General features: G+C 39.4%; 2 protein-coding genes across 2 annotated transcripts in view; one reads left to right on the plus strand and one right to left on the minus strand.

Moving 5' to 3' along the window:
* The window catches only part of clip2 (CAP-GLY domain containing linker protein 2), a 60,091-nt gene extending 49,455 nt beyond the window's left edge, over positions 1-10,636 (minus strand). Inside the window, exon 1 of the mRNA XM_085363466.1 lies at positions 10,522-10,636. Coding sequence (XP_085219592.1) covers positions 10,522-10,636 — 115 coding nt within the window. The remainder of the gene's footprint in view (positions 1-10,521) is intronic.
* Positions 10,637-22,653: 12,017 nt separating this feature from the next.
* Positions 22,654-27,109, plus strand: cldn2 (claudin 2). The gene is made up of 2 exons (XM_085364093.1): positions 22,654-23,187; positions 25,171-27,109. Exon 2 carries the CDS (start codon positions 25,216-25,218, stop codon positions 26,035-26,037), a length of 822 nt encoding a protein of 273 aa, XP_085220219.1. The 5' UTR covers positions 22,654-23,187; positions 25,171-25,215; the 3' UTR covers positions 26,038-27,109.
* The last annotated feature ends 587 nt before the right edge of the window (positions 27,110-27,696 follow it).

The following is a 27,696-nucleotide window of genomic DNA, read 5'->3' on the forward strand; positions in this document are numbered from 1 at the left end:
TGACACATAGAAGAGCTGGATGTCTGTTCTCATCCGCACAGCCTGTAAACCGGGAGGGGCACCGTTGGCACGAGGTCTGGTGCACCGCGCTGCCGTAAAAGCGTGTTTATCTATGTCTGTGTGCAGGAGTGGTTGGTGCCAGGACGGTCTCCCCGACACCCTGAGAGCGGGCCCGGGGCTTTGTGGGCTCCAGTGGCTGTGCTCGATGCATGTTATGCCCCAATTGCTTCCATATGCTGCTATGTGAGCCGCAAATGAAAATGGGTACAACTTCAAAGGGGATTTAACTTGATTATAGAGTTTAGAAGCTCTTAGGAATGTGCTGCTTCTGGTAAATCGCTGTTCTGGGGAAAACTGATGACTGACTGATAATTTTGTTCAGTGTCAAGAAGTGGTCATCTTGAAGATGGATGCCTTTCAAAAGGTTACTTTTTTCTCTGACCGTGGACAAAGTTTAGGCTTCGAGGCATCTAGCACCATTTACCATTTCACACAAATATACCAGCTGAACTGAAAGTATTGACCAGACGATGGTCATTAATCAATTATGTGTCAAAATGGATGTGGCCCAGGGTAAACTGACATTTAGCATCAGCATCAACCATCAGTCAGTCTGTGTTTGACCCACATTTCTGATTGCATAGTCCTGGGGTGTCCAACTCCAGTCCTCGAGAGCTACTGTCCTGCAGCTTTTAGATGCATCCCTACTCCAACACAGCTGAATCAAATGGTTGGGTTACCTCTTCAGCATGCAATCAAGTTAAGTAAAGGCCCAGTAACAAGCCATTCATTTGATTCAGCTGTGTTGGAGTAGGGATGCATCTAAAAGCTGCAGGACAGCAGCTCTCGTGGACTGGAATTGGACACTCCTGGTATAGTATTTTATCCCATTCGAATTGTGAAGCCCAGCACATCCAGAACAGCAAAGATAGTTGAGAAACACTTGCAGTCAGGCCTCCTTACTCCAAATAAAATAAGATTCTAACAAGCTTAAATGTCAAGCTGTGGTATCACCACCTTTATTGTTTAACACAACCTGAACTCTCTCCGGCAAGCTTTCCTGTAACTTCTTTAAGTAGTCTCAGGAACTATTGTCCAGGCTTCCCGAAGGACATTCAAAGCTCTTTTTTTGGATGCTGTCTGCTTCAATAATGTTGACGTCCGGGCTCTGGCAAAGCCGGTCCATGACTGATAGTGTTCAACTGTGTGCTCTTTCTATTTATGTATGCTTTACAGTGTGTTGGGATCATTATCACTGTCCAGAGTCCTCAAAGTTTCAAGGAGCTACTTAAAACTTCTTTTTTTTTTTTATCTCTGTCAAACTTTGTAATCTTTAGCATTTTCTTATTTTTAATTAAAGAAATGCAAACAATTGTGTGCTTGTGGAACAGGCTGCCAGTAACAAACGACCCAAAGTTACCATTTAAAATGGGTTCTTTGCTAAGCTGTCTGTTATGTGTAGACACAACACCAGTTCATCCCTTTAGCTCATTGCCTTTTTATGCTTATTGATTCACAGGTAAGCGTCCTATAGCTTAAAAAACAAAAAAAATCCATCTGAAAATGGTCAGGTACAAGGAGTGAACTGAAAATGAGTGAAAAAGCAGCTAACATCTAGAGAAAACTTCGAAAGACCGTCAGGAAGCCTGGAGACCACTTCAAATAATTACAACAACTTTGGCTCCTTTGAAGCATACAGAGGTGGCAGCTCAAGACTTTTATACAGTATTGTATATAACATATTACATGAAGAACATTAACAGCTGTTCAGTGCTAATCAATGCTAGTCACCGTGAAATAGACTGCAGTCCTGCAAGTTTCCTGAGTGACTATGACCTGATCTAAAAGCTTGTATGTTTCGGATTCAGATTTTTTCTAAACTTTTCCGATTTCCTGGACATCATTTTCAGAAGGACCTTGGTTACAAAGGAAGTAAAGGTAAAAGTAGACAAATGTACCCTAAATAGGACATTACAGCCAAACACATGGACATTGTAGTTGAAATACCACAGCACTATTGGCTCTTTAGATCTGGTATTTCCATGAAGAAAAAGGACGAATCATCCAAGAAATAAACTACTGTCTCATTTTTGGACCATGAGTTCAGAACTTATAGACACTGTATAACATTAATAATTATTTTCCACTTGGCTTTTAGTTTATTTATTGTTTACATTTTCATATTATTAATCCTTAATAATGTGGGCCTTTAATCCTTTGGTCCAGTTACAGCTTGTATTTCCCTCTCTTTTCCTTTGGTCTTTTCCCCCCATTACCCTCCTGTGTCCACTTCCTCTAATGACCTGTGTGTTTTTTTAAGCCCCACTCTTCCTCTGTCCTTTGTTGCAGAGCCTGTGTGCTTGCACAATGTTCTGGCTTGTCTTTATGGTTCTTGTTATTTTCACCAGCCAACATTAAGGTTTGCTTTTGGTTTATTTGGACGGCGCTACGTTTCTGAATTTTGTTCCTAAACTCTGTGATTCACGACACTCTCTCTGATTTTCAATTTCTTAAAAAAGTTTTAATAATAAATTGAACCTTTCATCTCACAGCACAGGATTATTCCAGTGATTCTTTATTGCATTTTCATGAACCTGTGGGCTGTCTGAGACTGTGTACCTCTGCGAGGCAGAAAATTCCCTCCTCAGCGTGCGTGACATGATCCAAAAGAATATCTGGATCCAAATTAGTATGTGACATTTTTGTGAGAACTTCACGATGACGTCCTGTTTTAACTGGATATGTTTTTTGGAAGGTATGAGACAGAATGGGGACGGCACGGTGATGCTGTGGTTGGCACTGTTACCTCACAAAAATTCTGAGGCAACAGTTTCTGTGCACGCTATCCGTGCTCGTGTGGGTTATCTCAGGGTACTCCAGCTTTATCCCACAGTCTGAAGTCATGCATGTGTTAGGTTATCTCAGTGGTTCCGAATTGACCATAAGTATGACTGTGAGAGTGAATGGTTATCTGTCTCTCTCTTATCCCTGTGACGATGTCAATCTCTCAAGCCAACTTTATTTATAAAGAATTTAAAAACAATAAGCACTGAACATAAAAAAAATATACCAGAATAAAGTAAAATTAATATCAAATACATAAAAATGACAAAATAAAATAAAACAATGCAGAACAAAAACGCAAATAACCATGAGTAAAAGAATAAAAACGTAAAAATTGCATCAATGTATCAAACTGGGTCAAAGAAAAGCAGAAGAGGGGGGTCTTTAAAATGAAAGAGGTGCAAAGGCAACAAATTCCATAATTTGGGAGGGTATAGTGCATAGGTGTCAAACCGAAGCCATACCAAATTACTATTAGAGCTGGCCTACTGGTATTATACAGCTAATATATATATTGTTTAGTATTAAGCTTTGCTTGTTCCATATTCAGTTTTCCAGAAAAACTTATTTGAGTCCATAAGAAAAGATTCATTCTTATATCTGGAGGAAGATTTTTTTTTCAATAAATATTAATGTTAGCCCGCGACTTTGTTCCAGTTTTGAATTTTGGCCCACTGTGTATTTGAGTTTGACACCCCTGGTCTAGTGTGTTCCCTGCCTCCCGCAGCAACACCCCAACTTGATAAGAGGAAGAAAATAGATGGATGGATAAAAGTTCTTCTAAAATTTCTGACCCAATGCAGATCATTTTTAGGTTATTATCTCAAAATTTGAATTTAGTAGCTCAAAATTGGTTGGAATTTAATGTCTCAATTCTGAGTTATTTTCAGAAAGTTTTGACTCATAAATGGCAGTTTTTATTTTACTCAGTGGTGAAACAAACTTCCATAAGGTCAGTCTTGAAAAATCATCTGTCTTTAACAATCACATGACCTCACTGGACTGAAAAAAGTAAGGTTAATATTCATGGAGGTTAAGACATTTTTAAAAAGTACAAAACTCACCTGCTTGCTGCATACAATGCTGCTACTGCACATTCACCTAATGTATATAATATATAATGTTCTTCTTCTCTCCCCCTTTTGCACAAGTCGAGGAGTGTGTCAGGTTACATTTCACTGCTATGCACGTGACGAATAACGAATCTTGAATTTTGAATCTTAAAAAATCCAGCATCTATAGCCTGGATTTTTTTTATGCCGACTATTACAGATTTTAAAAAGTCACTAATTTCATTTTTCATTTTCATTTTGTGCAAAAGTTAAAGACCTGTGATCAAGCCAAATACTACACGGGACACGTTGCAGTTACAAATAAACTGAACCCTGTTAGCGTAACATTACGTAATGGAGTGCAAACCTCTATGACGCTGCTCTCCTGCTGTTTCTTCCTACACATACCATAAAAATGGCCAGCCTATATCTACATTACAACCTTCTACGTGGATGGGCAACTTTGCGAGGGCATGAAAAACCCCACTTCTTAAAGAAAAGCGTGACTAATCATAGTGTAATAATCACAGGATACACAGATCCAAACAATGCAACATGTGATCTAAGCCAGCAAACCCAAGGTGGTGTTTAAAACCTGAGCTAACCCATGATTTGGGTTGCTGGGGCAACAGCACAGTGAGGGTAAAAGGATCCTCGGCAGAAGGAAAACTGGAAACACAGCCCTTACTTTCACTATTGTGCTTGGCCACCTCCCACCACCATCTGAATCCCACTATTCATCAGCTGCACACAATGAGACCTCCACAGCTTCCTCCCGTCCCTCCCCCTCCTCCTCCCAGTTATCCCCCCATCTCTCCCTGCTTTCCGTGGCCTCTTTAACTCTGCCTCTTTATGATCGTCTTGCATAGTGGCTATTACCTCCAGTATCTAACTTGTGCTTTATTTTTGTCTCTTTTAAAAGGACGATAATCAGTTAGTCAAGGTTGACTCTGTGTGGTCATCTTCAGCGGTGTCTGTGGCAGCTGGGTAAGGCTGAGCAGCACATAATGTGACAGATGGAGGGGGCTGACCCTGGGCCTGTTTCCTGACTTTTTAATCAACTTGTTGCTTTTATATGAACTTTGGGAGACGTCATAACCGTGACTTAAAGGACAAATGAACAGATTTGCTTTATTTAGCCTCATGCAACAGACCACAGGGAATCTCGGGCTTGCTGCAGCACATGGACTCACATGGCTAAATACCCTCTAATGGACAGTGTCAAGGGATACTGAAAGAGACATTTTTTGTTAATCTAAAGGCTACTTAATGTTTCCACATTTTAAAGCCACAGTTTGGCATTTTGCCTGCCACCAGTTTGTTTTTTGGTCCCAGTATTTTCCATATTTTGAGAAAGTTATTAGCTAACCTTTGTACCTTTGACCAATATATCAGGGAGGTTGATGTATTGGCCGATAATCAGCTATTTTCCTATATCAGTATTGTGCATTTTCGGCTCATAAATGAAAATTTAAAATTAAGGAAAGTTATGGTCGTTCCAGTTTTATGGAGAGAAAATATCAACAAAAAAATCCAGAAAAACAAAGATATAAAATGTTAATTATAATAATCTCTACAATTAAAGTGCATAATTAACCTTTTGATTAGCAGTACCCATATGGAAAAGATATATATAAATCTTATAAAGTTTGTATCTGTCTTGTGTGAAACTTGGATGAAAAGCATACAAGAGTGAAAACAGATATAAGATCCCTTGAAAAATTCTATAAATGAAACTTGTATGTTTTGGATACTTCCTAAAACAATATATGAAAGTGGCCACTTTCATGAGTGAATCATATAAGCCTTATATGATTCACTATATGAAGTAGGCCACATCTTATGCAAGGCTTTTATAAGTTTTTACTATTTCTTTTCCATGTGGGTAAACAGAGGGAAACCTTGAACAGAGCCTTTCAGAGAATTAAACCAAGAGAAAAAAAATGCTGCTTGTCTCCACCTAGGCAGTCTACACGAGATATTTCTGTTGCTTCCAAGGTCACAGGAGATGCTGCATCGCGAGAGGTGGCACAGCTCCGTTATTTCCACATCTAAAGTTTCTAGATGAAGGCTTGGATACTTTCCTCTATTCACTCCTTTTACTGCAGTTTCCTTCTTTAAATTTAGCAAAGTAAACTGTGTCAGCTTCCGACACAGCGGCCCCCTCTCGCAGTCTTCCAGACTAAAACCAACAAACAGCGGGTTGAGATTTGGAGTATGAGGGCAGGTCAGTGATAAAACTATCTGGGACAGGAAACTAATCCCTCCACGTCCTCGGTGAGGCACAGATATTCTCCCAGGGATTTCTCATTAATGTGTTTTATAGCCTTCTTTAGGTAATAAGAACAATTTAATCCAAGATACCAATCATCTTCTTGGCAAAACATTCCAGTGACCAAAACTACAACAGATCCTATATGACCCAAGCGCTCTGTAAGTATTAGGCTGACTTATTCTCAGGGACTCTGGCTGATTTTTGCAGATCGCTGCTGCAGATCGATAGATTCCCACAGTCACATTTAGCATAAACACTAGCATCGTATACATTAAATAATCTGCAATTCATTACCAGACAATCTTCCCCTCATCCAATCTTCATGCTAAGCTACAGAGCTAGCTTTGTGATTTTACCATGCTGACAGGAGAGGGGGAGCAATCTTAGCTGGTTTTGACTGGTGTCGTCATGTATTTTAACTAGTTTTGACTCTGACTGGTCCTGTGATAGTCTGGTGACCTGCACAGGGTGTACCCGCCTACCTAAAACCAGACAACTGTCATTCCCGGGGTGTTGAGTACAGTTATTTCATAAAACCGCTGATATCGCAGACGTAAGCAGGGTGTTGGTGCTGCAACACACAACGTCATGCTAAAGATGCATTAAGACATGCATCACTTTCAATATGGATGCTAGTCCAGGACCAGTGCTATCATATTTAAAAACATTGGATAATCTTAGCATGAAAGGTTAGTCTTGCTCTTAAAAAAATATGTTTTTTTTTCTTTTATTTAAATAAATCCAAAAAAAAGCACAAAAAGATGAAAACCAGTGAAAGGCAAAAATCTACACATCTCCAAAGAAGCAGAAGGAGGCAAAGAAAATGAAGGACTGAAACAAAGATATGACATGTGGGGGATGAACTGGGGATTAGGGACAGAACAGGGACAAGACAATCAGGATAGGTGACGACAAGACCCACGAGAAAACTAACCATCAAAGTAAAACAGGAAATAAACAGAAGACGTATACTAAACATGATAACAGAGGAAGGAAGAGACAGAAACACGAGGGGGGTAGGCTGAAATAATAACAGAACCTGGGGTCACTAATTTCACAGGAGCCCATAAACCACACACTAAACACCACTAGAATGTCACTGAAATCAAACAAGAACCAGAATTCAAAAATATAATGATGAGAAAAATAATGGACAAATCCTAAATTTAATAATAAGTCCAACATAAAACCGCAGGAGCACGACAGGGAGACACGAACAGTGACCATGTGGCACAAATAAGAACTGAGACTTAGGCCATCTTATCAAAGGTATGTCTAAAAATACTGCCACTCACCACAAATGAATTACTTTCTCATTAATCTAATTACATTTATTACAGATCACCAAAATCCAATTAGCACTAGTATCAGAAGTCAGACTGTTAGAAATGTGTTAGCTGTCAGTGCAGCATTCACACACTAAAGTTTACATGGTTCAAGTACAGCAGTGGGAAAATAAATCACTGCCACATCCATCACGCTTGTGTATTTTGTGCATAAACAGGATGTGAGCAAGCTAATGACTTCGCATATGGCAGAACCAAACAGTTTAAAACCGCAGGCAGGAATTTCGAAGTCGCAGCAACCTACGGTAACAGCTGACGAGCCCTGGGCAACAGGCTTCAGTCCTGCGCGCAACGCTAAGAGATCGCTTTCTGAGCTGCTAATGAACACGTTCGGGATAATTATAGGCAAAAATCTGAGCCGCCGTAGCTCCGACACGGAGATGAACAAAAAAGAACCGCCCCGGGTTAAACATAAAGTCGAGCAGATAAATGAAAGACTTGTTTATTTTCTCCCGAAATGCTTCTGTTGTTTAGATTTCTCACAGACTTACAGGCATCAACAGCTCTGGATTGGCATTCGTAACGCTTCAGTTTCATTAGAGCCGGATATATTCAGCTGTCACAGGAATCTTAGAGCTCTTAATGTTTAGTGATTATTGTGATATGCTGGGAGGCACAGAGTATGGTATAAAATAGCAACTTGGAGTAAAACCAAGAAAATGACTTGTATAAAACCCCACAGTGATGATTTACAGTAATGTCCCTGTAACACACACACAAGTCCTCATGCTTGTTAACATGATACAATGAATTTAATAAGACGATGTCAATGTTTAACTTACTATTATATCATTGTTATGCCTTTACTAAAGCTTACTTTGATACTCTGTTAAGGACATGTATTTAATAGCAGTTTAATATGCACTTATTGCCTAAAGAAACAAAAGGAAGCTTAGGAAAATTAACAGTGACATAACAGATGAATGAACACTCATTAACTTATTCTTATTAACTCATTATTTGGTAATAAGCTACTAATAATGACTATAACTATAACTAATGGTTATCACGTAACGTTAAAAGTGTCGGACCAACTTTTCCTCCTTTCAGCATGAACTGTGACACACTGATCATAAAAGGCCTCCCCACCATCGGGTCGGCGAATTCTTTTGCCCTGTTCACCGCTGGGTGTGGAGCTGTGTGCAGAAACTGAACAAACCTGCGTGCAAAGCTGGTGAGACGTGACAGTCGTGTGAGCTGAAGGTGGGCAGATAAACAGTGTGGTTTGCATTTTAGAGCGCAAACAGCTGTGATTACTTTGAGCAAACAAGGGCTGTAATTCTGAGTGTTCGTACAGGTTAGTAGTCCTTTTTTTTCGTCAGGAGATGAATCGTCAACTGTGTGGTCATTGCAGATATGCAGTTGATGTAAACTATAGAAAACGAGTCATATTTAAGTAGAAAAACGTCAACTAATGTAACAGTGTGGCTCACAACCACATTTTTCATACTTTTTTTGGACAGGAACTGAACTTTATTGTAAACAAGAATGACAATTATCATACATTTGATACATAAACAATGGCTGTTAGTGCAGCTAACAGCTATATATCTTCAGTATTATAAAGCTGCATTATTGCATCCTAATATTGCCTGCATGTGGAGCATCATGCTCTTAAGAGCTGCTGTGTTTTGGTTCCTTCTCTTTTACATTTAAAGTAAGACCTCAGTGTTTTAAAGAAAAAGTGTGCTTTTAAAGTTATCCTTTTGTGTTAGCGCCTTTCTTTTTGGCTGTTTGTTGCCAACTCAGCCAGCCGTAAATACACAACACTGACATGTTACCATGTTAAGCATTGAAGAAACATGATAATGTAAACATCCTGCAGACTGAGTAATATACTATCATTGATTTTTGGTTACGTTTTTTGGTGCAAATCCAATATTTACACCATTTTTTGCTCCATTTTTGGTCTCAACCATCTCCTGATTGGAAATCTGACTATGTAGCCTCCAAATACTCCACTTTTTTGGCTAAATAGTTCTGCTCAGCACTGGAGATAGCCGCCTGGAGACAGGTTAATAAAAGTGACTCAACCAGCTGTAAACCTGTGGGAGGTAAAATCAAAACATTAAGCTGAAAAACACTAACACTTACTAGCTAATCTTTAATACATGTGTTACTATACAAAAGAAAGAAATGAATATGTGAGTAATAACGAAATGAAGCGTTACAGAACTCACAGCAGAAGAGTGCAATTCAAATCTTTTAGCCAGACTAAATATGGTTTTGAGAACAGATCAATCCATGGGTATCTTGGCTATCTTATAAAAACGAGGTCTTTGGGATAACATGGTTACTTTTTGTCATTATTTTTGCTACAACCTGTGGTTTTTTTGTGTTACAGATCAATATAACCTCTTTACTTTACACTGCAGTGTTTTTGGCCCTCCCTAAAAGCTCAAGTTTACCGACGTTTACTTCAGTTTGAGCCAAGCTGATGGGGAGGCCTTTGGTCAGCAAGATGCCCAGCAGAGGTAAAAGTTGCAAAAGGTTTTGACAGGTGGATCTGTGGAAGGATCAATAAGGACAGCTGATTACTTTCTCTCTGGATTACTGAGGGTTTCTCACCCCGTGTGTTTTTGACAGTGTGCGACTGAGGTGTTGGCTGGCGAGCTGTCGGCTCTCCTTTGGTCTCTACGTGGCTGCCATGCAGGTCACCTGACACCTGTGAGCCTGCTTTTTCCCCCCATGATCACCTAGGCCTAAATTAAACATTCATTGATAGATAAAAACAAATCACTTTCCAAACTGCTGAAGGCAACACAAGGTTTGCCCTGGAACACTTTGGAAGATGTTTTAAAGAAGTGGGAGACACAAACCAATCCTCCTTCCATGTTTTTTTCTATCATAAAGAACCATGAGGATGTAATCTAATGCAGCTGTGCGTTTCTGAGTCAGCAACACAAATAAATGGTCTGAGCCACTTCCGGCGATGAAAAGAAATAACTGGGGGAAAAGACGCTCCTTTTATTTTCCACGGGGTCAGGAGAAGGAAGTGACTTACTGTCTTTAGGGGCAACGGGGCTGGACGTTCCACCCGCTGAGGTCCTTCCCACTGGGCTGGAATGCTTGGCCCCGCGCCCAGGGATTTTCAGTCCACTGGACTTGAGCATGTTCATTCTACGTTAGCAGGGAGACCTGAGAGTTCCTCCTTCCTGGGCGATGAAGGCTTTTGGATCAGGCACTAGATGTGGGAGTGGTGGCTGTCACTCTCCATGTTTTAGCTGTGGGGATGACAAATATATGGGATAAATACAAGAACGGCTGACAGCACGACAGCTAAACAAACACAGTGTGACATCAGATGTCCAACCCTGAGTGAATGGACCAGATTGTTGAAGCAGAACAAATGGAAACTGGTTTGACAACAAGTTTATCAGGAACACCTCTGCAATTTAATGCCCTCACACAGCACAGAGAAGCTGCTTTATACCAACAATTAAGTTTTGCGCACACTGATTTTTGTTGTTTTTGGCCAAGCGGTCATAATTCTACTTGACCTTTATTTCTGAGGTCATAGTGGGTGTTATTGTTGAACTGCTCTCCAACACACTGTAAGGTCGTCCTAACATTTTGCATGCAAAACACTGGCTCAGTGCAGAAACACAGGGATTGAAAGAGATCAGAAATTTCCTTTTTTGCATCTTGTTCTTTTTTTTGTGTCCCTACAATCCACTGAAAATCGAACAATCTGAAAAGCAAAGATCACTTCTGGGTTTGGACTACTTGTGCCCACACAAAGCCATAACCTAACAATCCATCTATCATTTCTCTTAACTGCTCATCCAACTTACAGCCCGGGGAGGCTGGAGCCAATCCCAGCTCACACAGGGTGAAAATCTAACCTAACAGCTTCTCCAACTTACCAAAAGCTTTAGTGCCTAAATGTGATTTTCTTTTATGCAGCTTTCATCTATATATGTGGTCTTCCTTCCTCCTCAGGAGTCACACTGGGAGTTGATGACTTTTAAGAATCTGAAGAACTGGTAGTAGTTATAAATAATAAATGGATAGCGTTTATTAATACACGCCCGGAGACAGCAGCTCTCAGGTTGACACACTGATGGCAGCTGATGGCAGATTTTAGGCCTTGTGGGTGTTTTTGTTTATCAGGACATTTTCCTTTATATCGGTGTTTCTCAGTGTGTGAATTCTGTGACCCCAGAAGTCCATAATCAAAAGGTCCACAAAATAATTTGCTATAAATCATAAAACTGCTTTATCACTTCAAAAGTGTACATCTGTAAATGTGGATTATTTATGTCAATTCAAAAAAATACGACTGCGACACATGACGTTACTCTCTAATGAAATTATTCACTTCACTCAGAGTGCAACGAACCATTCCTTAAGTATTTAGGTCAGAAATTTTTAGAATAAGATCTTAATTGCATCTCTGAGTACAAATGATGGTAAGGAACTGCACACTGTACAGACAGCTGGAACGGACCACTGACACATCATACCTCTCTGGATTGACCCATTTTTTCCACAAATGGTGAAAAGGTACTTTATTTTACACAGCTGTGACTGAAAACACCTGAATTCAAAGATGAAGAGGTGTGGCCCAATACCTTTGTCCATATAGTGTTTCCAAAGCTTATGAGTACCGTGTCGTCATTCTTTTTGCATGCCTTTATAATTACTTAGACTTTCTCCACCTCCTTATGCATATTTTATGGGTGCAATTCATTGGCCAAATAAAAAGACAAATATTAAGTTTAATAATCATTTGAGTTCATTTTTGGAGATATGACAAAGATATTGATACAAAATTACGTAAATAAAATCTGGTATTGTGTCAGCCTTATTATGTCATAAGAGAGAGGCATTGCACTCAAAGAAACCTGAACTGCAATAGTAAAGATGTTAGAAGTTTAACTTCCAATTAAAAAAAAGCTTATTTAAAATATGTTTAGAGCAACTTTTTAAGAGTTTGTTCACCTGGTGAGCTTGCACATGTATTTTTGTGCATTTTAAGAAGGGTAGGCCTGCTTCTCCAACTCTATCCAGAGCACAATGCTTTATTTTTCCAATTTGGCACTGGCAATGTGGGATTCTTCTTTGATTAACAACAGCAGAAAAAACACTGAAGTAGAGACTGAAATGCATGTGTCCCACTGTTATTACTCATGCTACACTACTGCTGGGGTGCCACTGAGCAAAACATGATTAATCATGAGCCAAACACTGAAGCAGCACTGAGAGAACTTCCACAAGCATCGTGTTTTTGTCGATCTGTTGAACTATTTGGCACCTGCATAGCAATCCACACACATTTACATGTGTCACGGTAAATTACTGTCATCTACGCCCCACTGCTTCATACAATCATCCATGATCAACTTAGCAGTTTCAGCAGAGTCATAACAAGAGTGAAAACCAATGCAGGCCTTTGCCCAAGTAGAACATGGCCTACAAATCATGGCCCAGAGCCCATTAAGAAGATATAATGCCGTTATAGCCTACAATAAACAACACACATCTGGCTGAGGCTTTTAAACTAGACACTGGGCATTAGGAGGGACGGGGAACACATTCCAGCGTTGCCTAATCATTCTCCATTTTATTTACACTCATCCAGATAATAAAAAAAAATGGAGAGGATATTAATTTTTGGATCAATCAGTCAGAGCAAACCAGCCGGGGATGATGGTTTTGATCTGAGTGGAGACACAAATAAAGGCCTCTGTCTGTAATTTTTCCTCAGCTCTTCCACATTAAAGCACAGATTCATTTCCCAATCCACACCTTGATTTCAGTGCAAACAGGAGAGCAGCAATGTGCTGATAATGCGCACCTCAACAAAATCTAACACAACGCCGGTTTGATCCATTGTTGTAGCTACTGCGGCAACGTGGTCTAGACTGTCCTTCACTTCACACCCCGAGTACCCTCCCAGGGAGGAAATAAAAGCACAAAATGGCACAAAAGCGCGTAAAAATGCAGGAAAATACTCACCATCCTGTGAGAAAATTCAGGGGGTGTCCAACTTTGATTTCCTAGCCACGGGTGGAAAAAGAGGGGATTAGTGGCTGCCACTCCCTGGGATGCAAATATGGATGCTGAGCAGAAACTGAAAGGGAGAGTCAGCGTGGATCACTGGATGGATGGTGGCAACAACTGCACACTGTCAGCAATATACCGGTGATGGGTTAGCATGTAGCCTGCCGGTTCATCTCTAACAGCGTGTTAGCTCAGGCGGCTATACTGGAGCGACGATAACGGACTTAAATGAGCCAAACGCTTCCACGCAGGGCCAGACGGTTCCCGGCATTAAACGCAGCATCAGCAACACTCAAAACCAACTTTTTCCGTTTTCTTTCTGCTGTGCCTCTAACTAAAAACGTCATCCGGTGGATGTATTTTTCGGCCTCTTCTTTCTCTTGTCGGTGTTCCCACAGTGATTTGGATTTGTTGGGTTAGCACAGCCTTCTTCTGACTGACTCAACCCACCGGCTAGACTGAACAAAGGGGCTGGGAAGGAGAGCCTCCTGGGGGAAAGATGAGTGTAGACCACAGTCTGGCTCAGCCCCGTGACGTACTCCGCTTACAATAATGAAGATTTAAGCTGGCCGGTCCTTATCAGTCTGAAAAGGTGACTCACAAAGCATGAGTCAGAGTTGTTTCCTGTCGTTGGTGCAACTTCTTTGATTCGGCATGAATAATACACAGAAAACAACATTTTTTCGCGCTAAAAATACTAATTTCTGAAGCTGCTTCATGCGTTCAAGCGACTTTCACAAGGTGAATCCATCGCCTAGCATTTTGGTAAAAATCAATTTTCTACACAAATTAAACTATAAAATAAACATTTTGTAGTATGCCGAACCGCAAAGCGATTTATATCGCAACAAATCCATACCCAAACTCACACAAAGCGCACTGAAATAAATCAAACAACACTGATAAACATAAATAGTAGAAACTCTAATGTAAGTTTTGAGTCACTGAGCCCAAACACCGGCCGGCTTGGTGTATAAACAGCCCACGCATGTATACGTGAGACGTTTGAAACACATAAAGTGTATGGAAGAATAATAGGGTCAGGATAACCTTAGGACACACTTTTATTAATTTATTATTTTTGGAAATTGTGGGCGGAGACAAAAAAAAATCTTTATATGGATCGCGCGTGGTTTTCCGGTTGGATTTAGAACGCCCTGATTGGTCTGAGGAGTGAAATGACTTTTCCCAATAGGCTGTGATTGGTCAGCTTGTTTTTGGACTGCCTCGTTTGACAGCTGTCCGCCAAAGAGACCTCTAAAGTTGGATTGCACACTGCTCTAATCCGCTCAGGTATTATGTAGTCCCTTTTTCATAAATAAACTGAGGTGTAGATTCACAAAAAGATAAGAGGCTCTGACTTTTGGTTATTTTTTTATTTATCTTTTTTTTTATCCATTCATATTTATTTTTATTTTATTTTTTTTACATTTCGTGTCCCTTTTGAGACTGGGTTTACCTTTTTTCAGTTTAGTTTCTATTGTTTGAAAATTGTTTTTTCTTTTTCCTTTTATTTGTATTGCATTATTACTGCTAAAGCTCCCCCTCGGCATATAGGGGGCGCCCTGGGGCGCCTCTGTCAGTGCGCCCCAGGGCAGCTGTGGCTACAATGTAGCTTGCCATCACCAGTGTGTGAATGTGTGTGTGAATGGGTGAATGACTGAATGTGTAAAGCGCTTTGGGGTCCTCAGGGACTAGTAAAGCGCTATACAAATATAGGCCATTTACCATATAAGCAACTGAAATCTTTACTGGTTTATCTAGTGCAAAAATAAATTGATTTACACATTAATGACCCTAATTATAACCCAGTAACACAATACAGTTTAAAAAGAGCTATTCTACATAATGAGTGCTTTTAGTTAAGCTATTTTGATGATAAAAACTTTACTCTTGTAATGACACTCACTCAAACATTTACATCTGCACCACCAGTGTAAAAGCTGTAGAAGAAATCAAATATCTGGAAAAATTAATGAGGTTAAAAACACATAAATGGTGCTATCAGAACGGACTTTTGAAAACTTCCTGATGCGTTTAGATTCCATCTAGAAAACTTTTAAATAAACTATTTTTTTGTTGGATCGCTGAACTGCTTAGTTAGTTAAAATCCTGTTTTTTGCGTCTCTGTGTGCTTTGCTGTGCCCCTGGTGTTTCTGGATTGTGACTGTGTGGTTCCTCTGCACAGATCACTGGATTATCTTCCCTGGTGTGGTAAGCCTGACCGTGAGTTGAGGGAGAATTACCTTTAAATACTGGATGTGTGGATTCCCTACATCCCTGGACCCCCTAGAGCAGTATTCCCCTTTTGCCTTGTGTCTTTGTATAAATGTATTCTTTCACTGTAAATAAAAAAAGAGTCCCACATGCCTGTTAGCCATGAAAAGGAAGTTTTACAAAAGAATTTAAGTCAAAACTTTACAACCGTTTAACCAAATATCTAATCAGCCAATAACCAGACTTACAGCTGATAGTAACTTAAATAATCAGTTGTTACAATCAAAGTATGCAGCACATCAGATGGGCTACAGCAGCAGAAGACCACACCAGGTGCCACTCCTGTTAGCTTTATAAGATTGCTTTTAAAAGTGTTGAAAAAACAGCCCAACAGGACACAAAACATAAACAAAAAAAGTGTTTTACAGCACAATTACAATTGCTGGTCAATTTAAATTTATGATCATGAACCATTTATGTTTAACTGTTTTAACTGAGTGGCTTTCTGTACCCTGTATTCATAATTGTTTAGGATATATTGGTTTGCTTAATGAAAGAGGGTTGCTTAATATTTACTTGGTGGTCAGCGCAACAAGATGGTCACAGCAAGATGGTCTTGGGTTTGAATCCACCATCTGGCATTTCTGTGCATATCTGTGTAGATTAACCGTGGGTACTCTGGCTTCCTCCCATGGTGCAAAGACATGCAGCTGGTGGGGTTTAGTTAATCAGTGATTCTAAATTACCCATAGGTGTTAGTAGTTGTTTTTCTTTCTGTGTTGGTCCTGTAACGCTGTTAATCAATTACAAACAGGGTTGCCTCTTGTCCTGTAGCAGCTGAAATAGGCCTCTAGCTATATATTTGAATGAAAGTCTACCTGTTTGCTGCATTTTCTTCTAGTGACCACTTGAGGGCACCACAACAAACCTTTTGCTCTACAGGAGATCCTGGAAGCTCAGTGAGAAATTAGTGATACTGTGCACTGTTGTTTTTCTTCCAATTGTTTACACAGTAGCATGGTGTTAGCACTGCTGCCTCACAGCAAGACGGTCCTGAGTTCAATTCCACCATCAGGCGGGGTCTTTCTGTGTGGAGTTTGCATCTTCTCCCTGTGTTTGCGTGGGTTCACTCCGGGTACTCCTGCTTCCTCCTAGAGTCCAAAGACATACAGTTAGTGGGGATAGGTGAACTGGAAACCGGTAGAGATGGATGTTTACACAGGAGACTCCACTGCTGTGTAAACCCTTAAACTACCTTCCCGTTAAAATATATGGAACAGAGGAGGTACTTTAGCCTGAGGTGGTGCTCAATTACTGTCATTGTGAATTAATGTTTCAGAATAAGGAAACTGTTTGGGCCTCATAAATAAATAAATAAACGTGTTCCTTAAAAACTCAAATTTTGTGACTTGAATTCAGTACTCCACCTGTGGGAGACCACACTTTGGCAACCACTGGTAGGGTATTGCATTAAAAGTGGGCAATTATTAATTAGGTTAATTTTTAAAAGTTATTTCACATTGCTGGTTTTGACACTTGTTTAATACTTTGAATTCAGAGTTAATATACCAACATTTTCTGTTTAGGTTCAGTTATTTGTCCTGTTTGTAAAGTTTATATTTCTGTGTTTATTTTGTTTTGTCTGTAGATTCATCCTATTCTACATCCTACTTGTACTTGTGGTTATTCTGAGTCTATTCTTTTGATTTAAGGTTTAACTTTTACTTTCTGTTTTCTAGGTACCCTCCCTCTGTTTAAGCCTGGGTTCCTTTTGTTTCCTTGGTTAGTTCCTGTTTTACTTTGAAAGGTTATTTCTTTTTTGTCCTGTGTCAATTTTGTTTCCTGTTTTGTCTTCTCCTGTTTTCACTTGTTGTTGTGTTGTGCACCTATGCACTTATTACTCACCTGCTGGACATGAGACGTGTCAGATAACTCCCAGAATCACTAGACAATGATCAGCCTTTGAGGTGAGGGTTAACTTTCTCATCAATGCCAGTATCACACATTTCACTGATGCCAAAAAAAGGTGCATGTCATAGCAATATTACTGAGTCCACAGTTAGAACAACCGACATCAGCAGCACTGGGACATGAAATCCCACGAAATAAAGCAAACATTGGCAGATGCAACCAGCAGATACTGGCCACCATGATTTTCTTCCCACACAAATTACAACAACTGCTGCTTGCAGTGCTTTGCAATAATCACTTTCAACTTGGTGAAACGTTTAAAAACTAAACTAAAACTGAGAATCTGATTGGTTGGTTATCACCATCTACTCATCAATGTCATAGTTGTAACATCTTCCACAGACAACATCAACAGAGTTTTCCGCTTCAGAAATTCCCTCTTAAGTGTTTTAATCAATTAAAATGTTAAAATTCAGCTGCCTTCATATACAGGAAGAGGAAATGTATTGCTTTGAAAATATCTTTTCAAAATAACTTTGATGGAATTTTCTGCTTTTCTTCCTGAAAAAAGGCCCTTCATTTGTACTCTCTAGCTTTCAATTATGACTAGTCTTTTATAGTAATTACTATGTATGTTTACTATTTGATCTCTACTATGTACAGCACAACCCGTGTTGTTTTTAAATGTGCTTATAAATATATTTTGATTTTTTTTATTTGATCTTACAACTCCCAGAGACCAGCCATTTGGCTCTCTTTGGTTAAGTTAGTATATTAAGCATGGCAAGTTTAACCTAAGGTTTGGCGCCCTCTTCTGGGGTTAACAGGAAGTTTGTATACTAGTATGTGGACCTTTTATCAATATACACACCAAATGAACATTAAGAGAGATGCTGTTTGTTGTTATAATTACGTAAAATCTCACAGAGTGCACTTGGTGTAAGCAATTAGAAAAAAGGGTCAAAAGTGTATTTCAAAATGTATCTGAAGCTACATGTGGCATAGCAGCCTATGTTAGGCAACTGAACTGAGCATCTTTCAAAGATTTTTAACCTAAATCTGAACTTACACACTATCAGGTACTTGACTTGGCTTACATGGATGGATCGATGGATGGAAATATGATCGTAGGCAGAGACAGTATAAGAGACGAAACCGCACGCAAAGACAAAACCTTTTAAAAACAATTAAATTCATTCAGATGAATTTCTTCTCAGATGTTTTTATAGGCTGTTTATTTACACAGCACCAGCTCACAGCACCAGCTCACAACAACAGCGGCGTCAGCAACTGCTTTTCAATACGAGGAAAAGACTCCATAACACTGTGAGCAAGCACTTGGCGACTGTGGGAAGGAAGAACTCACTTCAAACAGGAAGAAACCTCCAGCAGAAGCAAACTCAGACAGGGTTAGCGATCTGCTGCCACAGGTTTGGGGGCTGAGGGGAAAGATAAGAGAGAAATTGTTCATTGCATCATGGGAAGCCCTTCAACAACCTGTGAGTCAAAGATACTGAGATAATGCTCTAAAGGGCTTCCTTAATTTTACTGCTGAAACTTGTGCTGCTGAGATGCGAGACTTGATTTGTTCTTCAGCACTTCAAACCACTGAGACCTGACTCACTCAACCCCATCTGACATTTCTTGGATAAACTGTGAGCCTTATTACAGCATCAATAGGTTCACTAATGTGCCTGAGGAGAATGGGAGCAAATCCCCATAGCCAGGCTCTAAAATACCTTCCCAGAGTTGTTTAGGTTATTATAACAGAAGATTAACACTGAGAGTTCAAATGACGTGTTCAGCAGCTACTTATGGGTATGATGTGTAGCTGTCCGCATACTATTGCTCATATAGTCGAGTCAAAGCTTAAGCATTTCCCAGATTAGTGGTGTCAGTTCATTATATTTATATAGCACAGTGAGGTATACAAGCCATCTACATAATAATATTAATAGAATAGGCCGCAAAGGACTATGAAAAAATGCAAATCATGATATCCGCCAAACATAGAAAAGGCATCAGCATGACAGCAAATAGACGAGGAGTAAGAACATTTATTAAAAATGTTATTAAGCTGAAAGAAATACACTAACCAAGTGCATTCTTTTAAGATATCGAGAGAGGTAGAGGGGGACTAAATACAGTTACCTCAGCTGTGCTATGATTTAGTTGAAGGAAATCCATTCAGGATTTTAAATCATCCAGACAGTCAGAAGTGTTTTTCATTAAGTAGGTGCTGTCGAGTGTAGCAGGTAGATAAAAGTGAGCAGAAATGCACAGTAGTGGCAGAATATTTTATTTCTTAAAGACAGAATAAATAAAAGAGGGCCTATCATATTGTGCATACATTTGCATACTGTTATGGAGTGATTTATAAAGTTGTGATAGGAACAGTTTCATATTCTTTGGCTCTTTTCATTAATTCACAGAAAGTATGCACCAGTCAGAGTCACAAGAGTATAACAAAGGGTCACAGGCTGACCTGAGCTGCCACATTAATATGCAGTGTGCCCAGATAATGCCTTTCTGTGCTTTGTAATAATGGCTCAGTGTTTCTGAGTGTGTGGACGTTGCCCCCTCAGCCTGCTTTGGAGGGGAAGTGACTGGATTATGCTCTAATCTCATTATGATGCCGCTGCCATGTGAGGGCCGACTGGAAGGATTAGAAACTGAGGGCTCAACTTCGACAAACCAGCTGACTGTAATGACTGCTCATGCACACTCTTATGGTGCGTGTCAACAGCTTACACGGCACTGACCAACAAGGAAGGACCATCCCTCTCGTCTATCAGCAGTAGATCCACCTCCATGGTAACCATGGTAGGTATCATTTGCTTTTGTAATTTTCTGCCTCTGTGCATCAACAGCCTTCAGACTGGCAAGCCTGAAAACATTTGATAAATGATGATAGGCAGAAGCCGGCCAAGTCTGGTGTCAGCCTCACCCAGAAGTAATATATTATGGCAGCATCAGCGTAACTTTGTGCTGAACATTGGGGGGATCGAGATCTCTGTCTAAATAAATAAATATATCTGGGTAAATTCCCAGATGATTATACATGCAACTATTTTGCTGGTAATACCTGAAATGAGCAAAGAAAATCAACAGCCTATTTATGCAAGATAATTCATAATTTTATTGGGGGGGGGGGGGGTGTTATATTGGTTGTGTCTGATTATTGGGGGGATCATAACCCCCCTGACCCCCCTGGAAATTACGCCACTGTATGGCAGGTTTGAGTGTGGATGGTGGGAGATGCCATGAAAATGTTTTCTGATTCATTAAAATTTGCATTTAAACATAAATAAAGTATAAGATGATAACGCCTGAACTTTAAAACAGAACTGCAGAATTAATTCATTTGGGAAATTTGCTGGTTTTGTGTCTGATGTTCATGCTTTACAAATTTTGTGTTATATATACACCTCCTATTTAATATAAAGGCAGCTAAAGATAAAATGACAGCTTGGAGGAAGTCATTAGTTGCCTCTAAAAACATATTTATTTATTTACAAAATTACCTTTAGTTAGCAAAATTGTTTTACATTAAATTTACTCTATTTATAAATCATTTTTTCTCTGTGTAAAACTTACTACTTTACATAGCATTTTTTGTAACATAGCATTTTATAATATTTTTTTATTTCAACTTGTTGAGTTCCTATATTAGATTTTTCAAATTTTTTGTATCTATTTTATCTTTATTCTTTTCTTTTGTGTACATTTGACCTTGTTGAGTTATTTCTTATATGCTCTTGGCTATCTTAGCTTAGTTTAGCTTAACTTAGCTTAGTTTAGCTTAGCTTAGCCTAGCTTAGCATATCCCCTAATCATAGCTATAGCTAGCTAACTAGGTATAACACATTCTTGTTGCTTTAGGCAACATATAATCATATTATATAATAAAATCACATAAATTACAACAATATTTCAAAACATTAGCACCACTAAATTCAGCTAATATCTAATATAAAATTGGGCAAAACTATTTTAAATGTAAAGAAATAAGTTGCTTTAATGAGACAAGCTGGTTGGTTGACTTTTTGGCTACCTTGCCTGAACATAAAACGCCAAAAGGTTTGTGACTGTATGCAACCAGCATTACTTCTTTGTTTATTGCTCAGTTATAACATGTTGGCATGTAACACTGGGTAGCACACTGGATATATAATCATTGATTTACCTCTTACTGGAAGTAGTTTTTTTTTCTTGATCAGGTTTTCATATTATGATTGTTTTAAGCCTCTGGACTAAATATATAAACATTAGATAATTTTGAAACTGATCATTTGTGTCTCATTTTTGTAAAAAAAAAAATTTTCAGTCAAAAAAATATGAGGAAAGTCTTCATGATATTTCTAAAACATAAACAACAAGTGTTAAAAGTAGAAAGAGAACCCAACTTAGGCAAACGAAGTCGAAATTAGAATTCCTGAGAAGGACATTTGCCCTGTAGCTGTAATATAAGAGGTCAAAACATGTCTCTGCATAAAAAAAACAACCCTGAGTAAATTGAGCAGATTAATATGAAACTAAAACGATTTCTGCTGGGAACCCCACACTTGCAAAATATGAAATTAAATAAAATTAATAAAAAATATGCTTTTTTTCCATCGTCCTTTTGTAACGTTTATCACCTGAGGGTGTTTTATTTCATTGCTCATTTTAATTAAAAATGCAAAGAAGTGCTCACAAGCATTTTTTTCTTGAAATTTCTGCAGAGTGAGCTGGATGTTTTTTCCAGTTCCATAAAAGGATGACTGATTTAGGCGCTTTTCTTGATGATTACACGTTTCGTTAATTTCACTTACAAAAAGCTAATGAAACTCCTGAAACTGTTTCTCTCTCACACACACAGGGGTCCACAGTACCTTTAGTTTTTGGGTCAGCCTGTTGCCGCCAACATACCAAAGGTCTGTTTTGGAGAAATGACAGATGAGAGAATGATTAAGCTGTCTGACCAACCGGGATATGTGTGTCACACAGATGTCAGTGTGTATACATGACAGTAGGTGAAGGTCTGGATGAGGGACAGAGATACGCAAACACGCGACACAGATGAGACGGTGATAGAGACACAATGTTCAGGAACACTGGCGTTTCTTATCCTTCTCTGTTGTTGTTTTAAAGTGGATACCCTGCAACAGGCAGTCCAGAGGACTGTATTTCTTCTTCTCTCATTTCTGAAAGAAGTGTTTTTTTCCCCTTCTTGGCTCCCTCGGTCTAATCTAAGCAGCAGCAGAGTAAGTGGCATTTTAAAAGTACAGCAGCTGTGACTATGTCAAGGTCTGAGGAAGCAGTCAGAGTCTGATACAGCAAGAAAAAGGCAACATTTTCTCTACTGGAGAAGCAGGAGCAGGTTCAACAGAAATACCAGTGGTGAATCTAATCTGTGCAGGCTGCAGGCTCTGCTCTGTCTTCATCCTCTACCTCCTCATCCTCCGCTCCAGCTGCAACTTCACACCCTGCAGCAAAGGAAAAAATCTTCGACTAGTTCAGCGCCTGGCTGTTCTATAACCTGCAGCACTCTCAGGTAAATGCATGGAAGTGAGCTGTGTGTGTTGTCACTGTTTATTCAGGAGGAAGGATGTGTGGACTGCAAAACTGAATCAATGTAACACCTCACAAAAATTGACTTTGACAGTGAATGAAGAATTTAGCTATTATAAATGTGGCTTAGATGCCAATTAAGGATTTAAGTATCCGTTTCACATTATTTTTTACAGGACATAGTTGCCTTTGGGAAGGGCATCTGTCAAATCTCACATGTGGAGCTACCCACTGTGGTGACCCTGTCCAAATAAGGGAACAGAGCAAAGTTTGTCAGTAAATTTAAAGATTTTCAATGAATACTTGAATTTCTTTACACTTAAAGAACGCTGATTTGCTTTTTGGTGGGTTACTGTGCATTGGTTTTAGTGGTGTGAACTGTATGAACTAAAATTACTTTGATTTCTCTGGTGGGAATATTGTTCAAACAGCCAGTGTCACCTGCCACTGTGTCAGCGGTAGATTACACAGATAATACTTGAACTGAACCTTTAGTCATTCACTAAACACAAACTGGACCAAATAGGACAGAATAAGAAATCTGTATGTGAACATGATCCAGAATGGCCGATGATTTCTCTGAGTCAGAGCTCATTAAAGGAGGACAGAGGCAAACTGTAAATCTGTTCTGTGGTTCTTTTTGTAAAACATGGATGCCATGTCCTCTGGACTAAACAGGAAAAATGGTACGTGCTTTACTACCTCTGGAGTTGGTAGCTTGGTTCTATGCAAAGTTCAATACATGTTGCCATTCAGATGACACCTGTATCAGTGAAGGCTTTTCATACCTCAGAGTGACAACATCCCTCTCCCGAAAGTCCAGACTTGTTAAAAGAAGACAGGGCACTGTATAGAAGTAAATGTGCCCCTGTTCCCCGTATTTTATACCCCTTAGTATCAACAGAGCAGCGCAGAAACACCACAGTTTACCTGAGTATCGCTGACTGTGTCCATGCCTTCGTGACCACAGTCTACTAATGGCTGCTTCCAGCTTGATATCGCACCAGGTCACAAAGCTTGAATGATCCCAAACTGGCTTCTTGAACCTCCACAGTCATCAGATCTCAATCCACTAGAACACCTTTTGGGATATGGTGCACATCAAAGATTTGCATCATAGATGTGCAGCCAACCAATCAGCTGAAAGTAAAAAAGCACAAAGTTAAAATGTTAGCATGGATCAGAATCTCTAAGCACTGTTTCCAGCACCTTGAATCAAACCCAGAACTAACAAAGTGTACATAAGTGTGCATGGCCGGTGAGTGTATGAGAAATGAAATGTAATGATGTTCATCTGAATGCTGCTTAGCTTCCTCTCCTGTGATTACAAGGTTAGCATTAAACTTAAAACATTCAAGTTACAATAAACTGTAACTGAAAATCCAAGCTACTCTGCACACAACACTTGAACTAAATGACATTAACAAAATGTGAGAAATGAAGAACTAAAAACAAAACCCTCTTTGATTTAGGCTACTTTTAATTAGCTAGTATAACTGGTTAGCTTGCTACCTGACAATGCTAAAGCTAAAACTAATTCTAAAATTAAAGAAAAAAAGCAATAACGTTTTAAAGTATTATCTAAAATATGAATCTTACTCTGTAAAATCATCATGAATGTTATATCATCTAGTATTTTACAACTTTTCTCTATTAGCATACTTAGCAAGCTAACAAAACTAAAGCCTGTTTTTTTAATATTACAACCTGATGTTTTTAGGCAATAAATCTCCATTTAAAAAAAGCACATATAACAAAAATATTTACTATATTTTGTATAGTAATGTGACCAAATTACAGCTATTGTAATTACATTTCTTTAACCAATATTTTTCAGCTAATTAATGAGAATTTTATATAATTTAGTTTAACTGGTTGCCTTGGGGTTTTTGCAGTTATGACAAAATTATTATTTAGTATTTGTTTATTTATAGTATTTAATAAAATATTTCTGTGGGTTTTGCAGGAGCTCGTCTCTTCTGGTTGCTTCTGGGTGATCACAGTTACGGCTATGGCATCAGCAGCTCTGGAGCTGATGGGCTTCTTCCTGGGCTTACTGGGGATGCTGGGGACCCTGGTGGCCACAGTACTTCCATACTGGCAGATTTCTGCACACATTGGTTCCAATATTGTCACAGCTGTGGATAACATGCGGGGCCTGTGGATGGAGTGCGTCTATCAGAGCACGGGGGCCTTCCAATGTGAGACCTACAACTCAATGCTGGCTTTGCCTTCGGACCTGCAGGCTGCTCGTGCCCTCATGGTCATCTCCATAGTGTTGTCTATCCTTGCAATTGCTATGGCAACTCTGGGAATGCAGTGCACGCTTTGCTTGGAGAGCTCTGGTGGGGTTAAGAGTCGTGTCGCCGGTGCAGGTGGGGTGTTATTTGTCTTTGCAGGCTTTCTGGCTCTCGTACCCGTGGCGTGGACCACACACGAGGTGGTTAAGACCTTTTACCTTCCAAATGTACCTCAAAGCATGAAGTATGAACTCGGAGAGTGCCTATACACTGGGCTGGCCTCTGCACTCATTTCCATGCTGGGTGGGGGGATGCTATGTGTGTCATGTTGTGAAGAGCAGGAAGGCGGCCGTGGGAGACGCCACGGAGGCGGATATCCGTACCCAGTAGGAGGCGGCATATCGAGCACAGGTGTACGAACAACCTCACAGACCTACCGCAACCCCACCCTGCAGGTGGGGGGTGTCAATACCCCCAGCAGGGGGCAGACACTAATTCGTAGTGCAAGTGGCAGTTCAGAGTCGGGTACGCATGGAGCCCAACGAGCTAGAAAGCCCACTGCAGCAGGATATGACATCACAGGATATGTCTGAGGGGTCCACCTGTCCATTACACCTTTAACTGTAATTGCCTCACAGCTTAAGTTTAATAAATGTATTCTTATAGTGTATCTAAATGAATGCACATTGTCAGTGTTTGCTGGATTTTTTTGAGAAGCAATTGTGAAATTTCAACAAAATTACACAGCAGAACTATTAAAGTTGTGTTTCTGTACTTGTTTGACCTGTTGTCTATAGTTTTCACACGTTTGCATTGATAGAAAATTGTCACTTTTTTATCTTTATTATCAGTCTTTTACTATCCTTGTGAAATATAAACAAAGTAGACAAAAATGTAGGAAAAATACATGAAGACATTGTCAATAAAAACAGTTTATGAATGGTTTTCATTACGTGAACGTGTTCTCATTAGCTACATAGATGCCTAGCTTTTGCTGCATGTGCAAAAATCTAACTAAAAGTTTTCTACATAGCAGCCAAAATGGATGTTTCTAATCTAAATCAGAAAGAATACTTCTCACAGTACTGTATTACCTGAAACCGATGTTGGACTGTGCCTGCAAAATGTAAACTATAACTATAAATTGTATTAATTTCCATCCTATTTGAAAATTTGAATGCATTTTCAAAGAATTACAAGTGCCTTGTACATTAATATCAGTGTATCACAATGAGATTTCCAGTCATGCAAAATATAAAGAATATTTGTTAAATTTGAAAAGGGAAAATCATGATATTAACGTCTTTAATCTGAATCCTTTGTAACGACCAACAAGGGGCAAATTAAGCTTGTATAGAAGTCCCCCTATATGATTCCCTTAGCAAAGACTTTACTGATGACCTTATGAGTCTCACTGAATACAATTCAAAAGAGCAATAAATCAGTGTACGCTTCAAGTTAGGAAGTCTTCACAGCACTTTGAAATTCATCATCTCAAAGCTTTAAAAACTGGACTTTGCAAACCAATGGGTGACAGCAGGATGGCTGCATTCATCCTTTATATACAGTCTATGTGTACATTGACGACGACACAATGAAGTTGGAGTTTTTCGCTGGACAAACTCTGTGATGACACCATTTTTAAATGACCACAAGCATCCTTTTCTGCATTGTACTCTTTTGTATTTGGAAATAAATGTAAACTTTTCCTACATGCCTTTTGCAGAGCTTTTCTTTCCTCCTACACTGCTTTTTCCCTCAGAATGGTTTTGCAGATACTAAAGACAGAAGCAAATGTACTGACCTAAATGAAAAGCACGGGTTAAACTAGTATACGCTGCTAAAAAAATATTAAAGGAACACGTTTTAATCCGAGTTTACCATCGAGTCTTAAACCTCTGCGATATTAATCTGGTCGTTTAAGTTGCAGACTGGGTGTTAATCAGTTTCAGCCGCTTTGGTGTTAATGAAATTAACAACAGGTGCACTAGAGGGGCAACAATGAGACAACAGGTGGAGGCCGGTGACATTTTTTCCCTTCCTCATGTTTACGGACTGCATTTTTTCACTAGATTTGCATTTGGATAGAGTCAGTGTCACTGATGTTGCACATGCAGTCCAACTCCTCCAGGATGACACACCAATATGCTTCATTGCCAGGTTTGCTGTGTCTCCCAGTGCAGTCTCAAGAGCATGGAGGAGATTCTGGGAGACAGGTAGTTACTCTAGGAGAGCTACAAAATGACCTCTGG

This window comes from Diplotaxodon limnothrissa, linkage group LG10 (assembly GCF_057381915.1).
Source record: "Diplotaxodon limnothrissa isolate DT_005_m linkage group LG10, D_limnothrissa_male_GT1.1, whole genome shotgun sequence".
Taxonomy (NCBI): Eukaryota; Metazoa; Chordata; class Actinopteri; order Cichliformes; family Cichlidae; genus Diplotaxodon; species Diplotaxodon limnothrissa.

Bases quoted from the DNA above. Each gene is read 5' to 3' on its own strand.
- cldn2 (XM_085364093.1), top strand. From the start codon at position 25,216: ATGGCATCAGCAGCTCTGGAGCTGATGGGCTTCTTCCTGGGCTTACTG.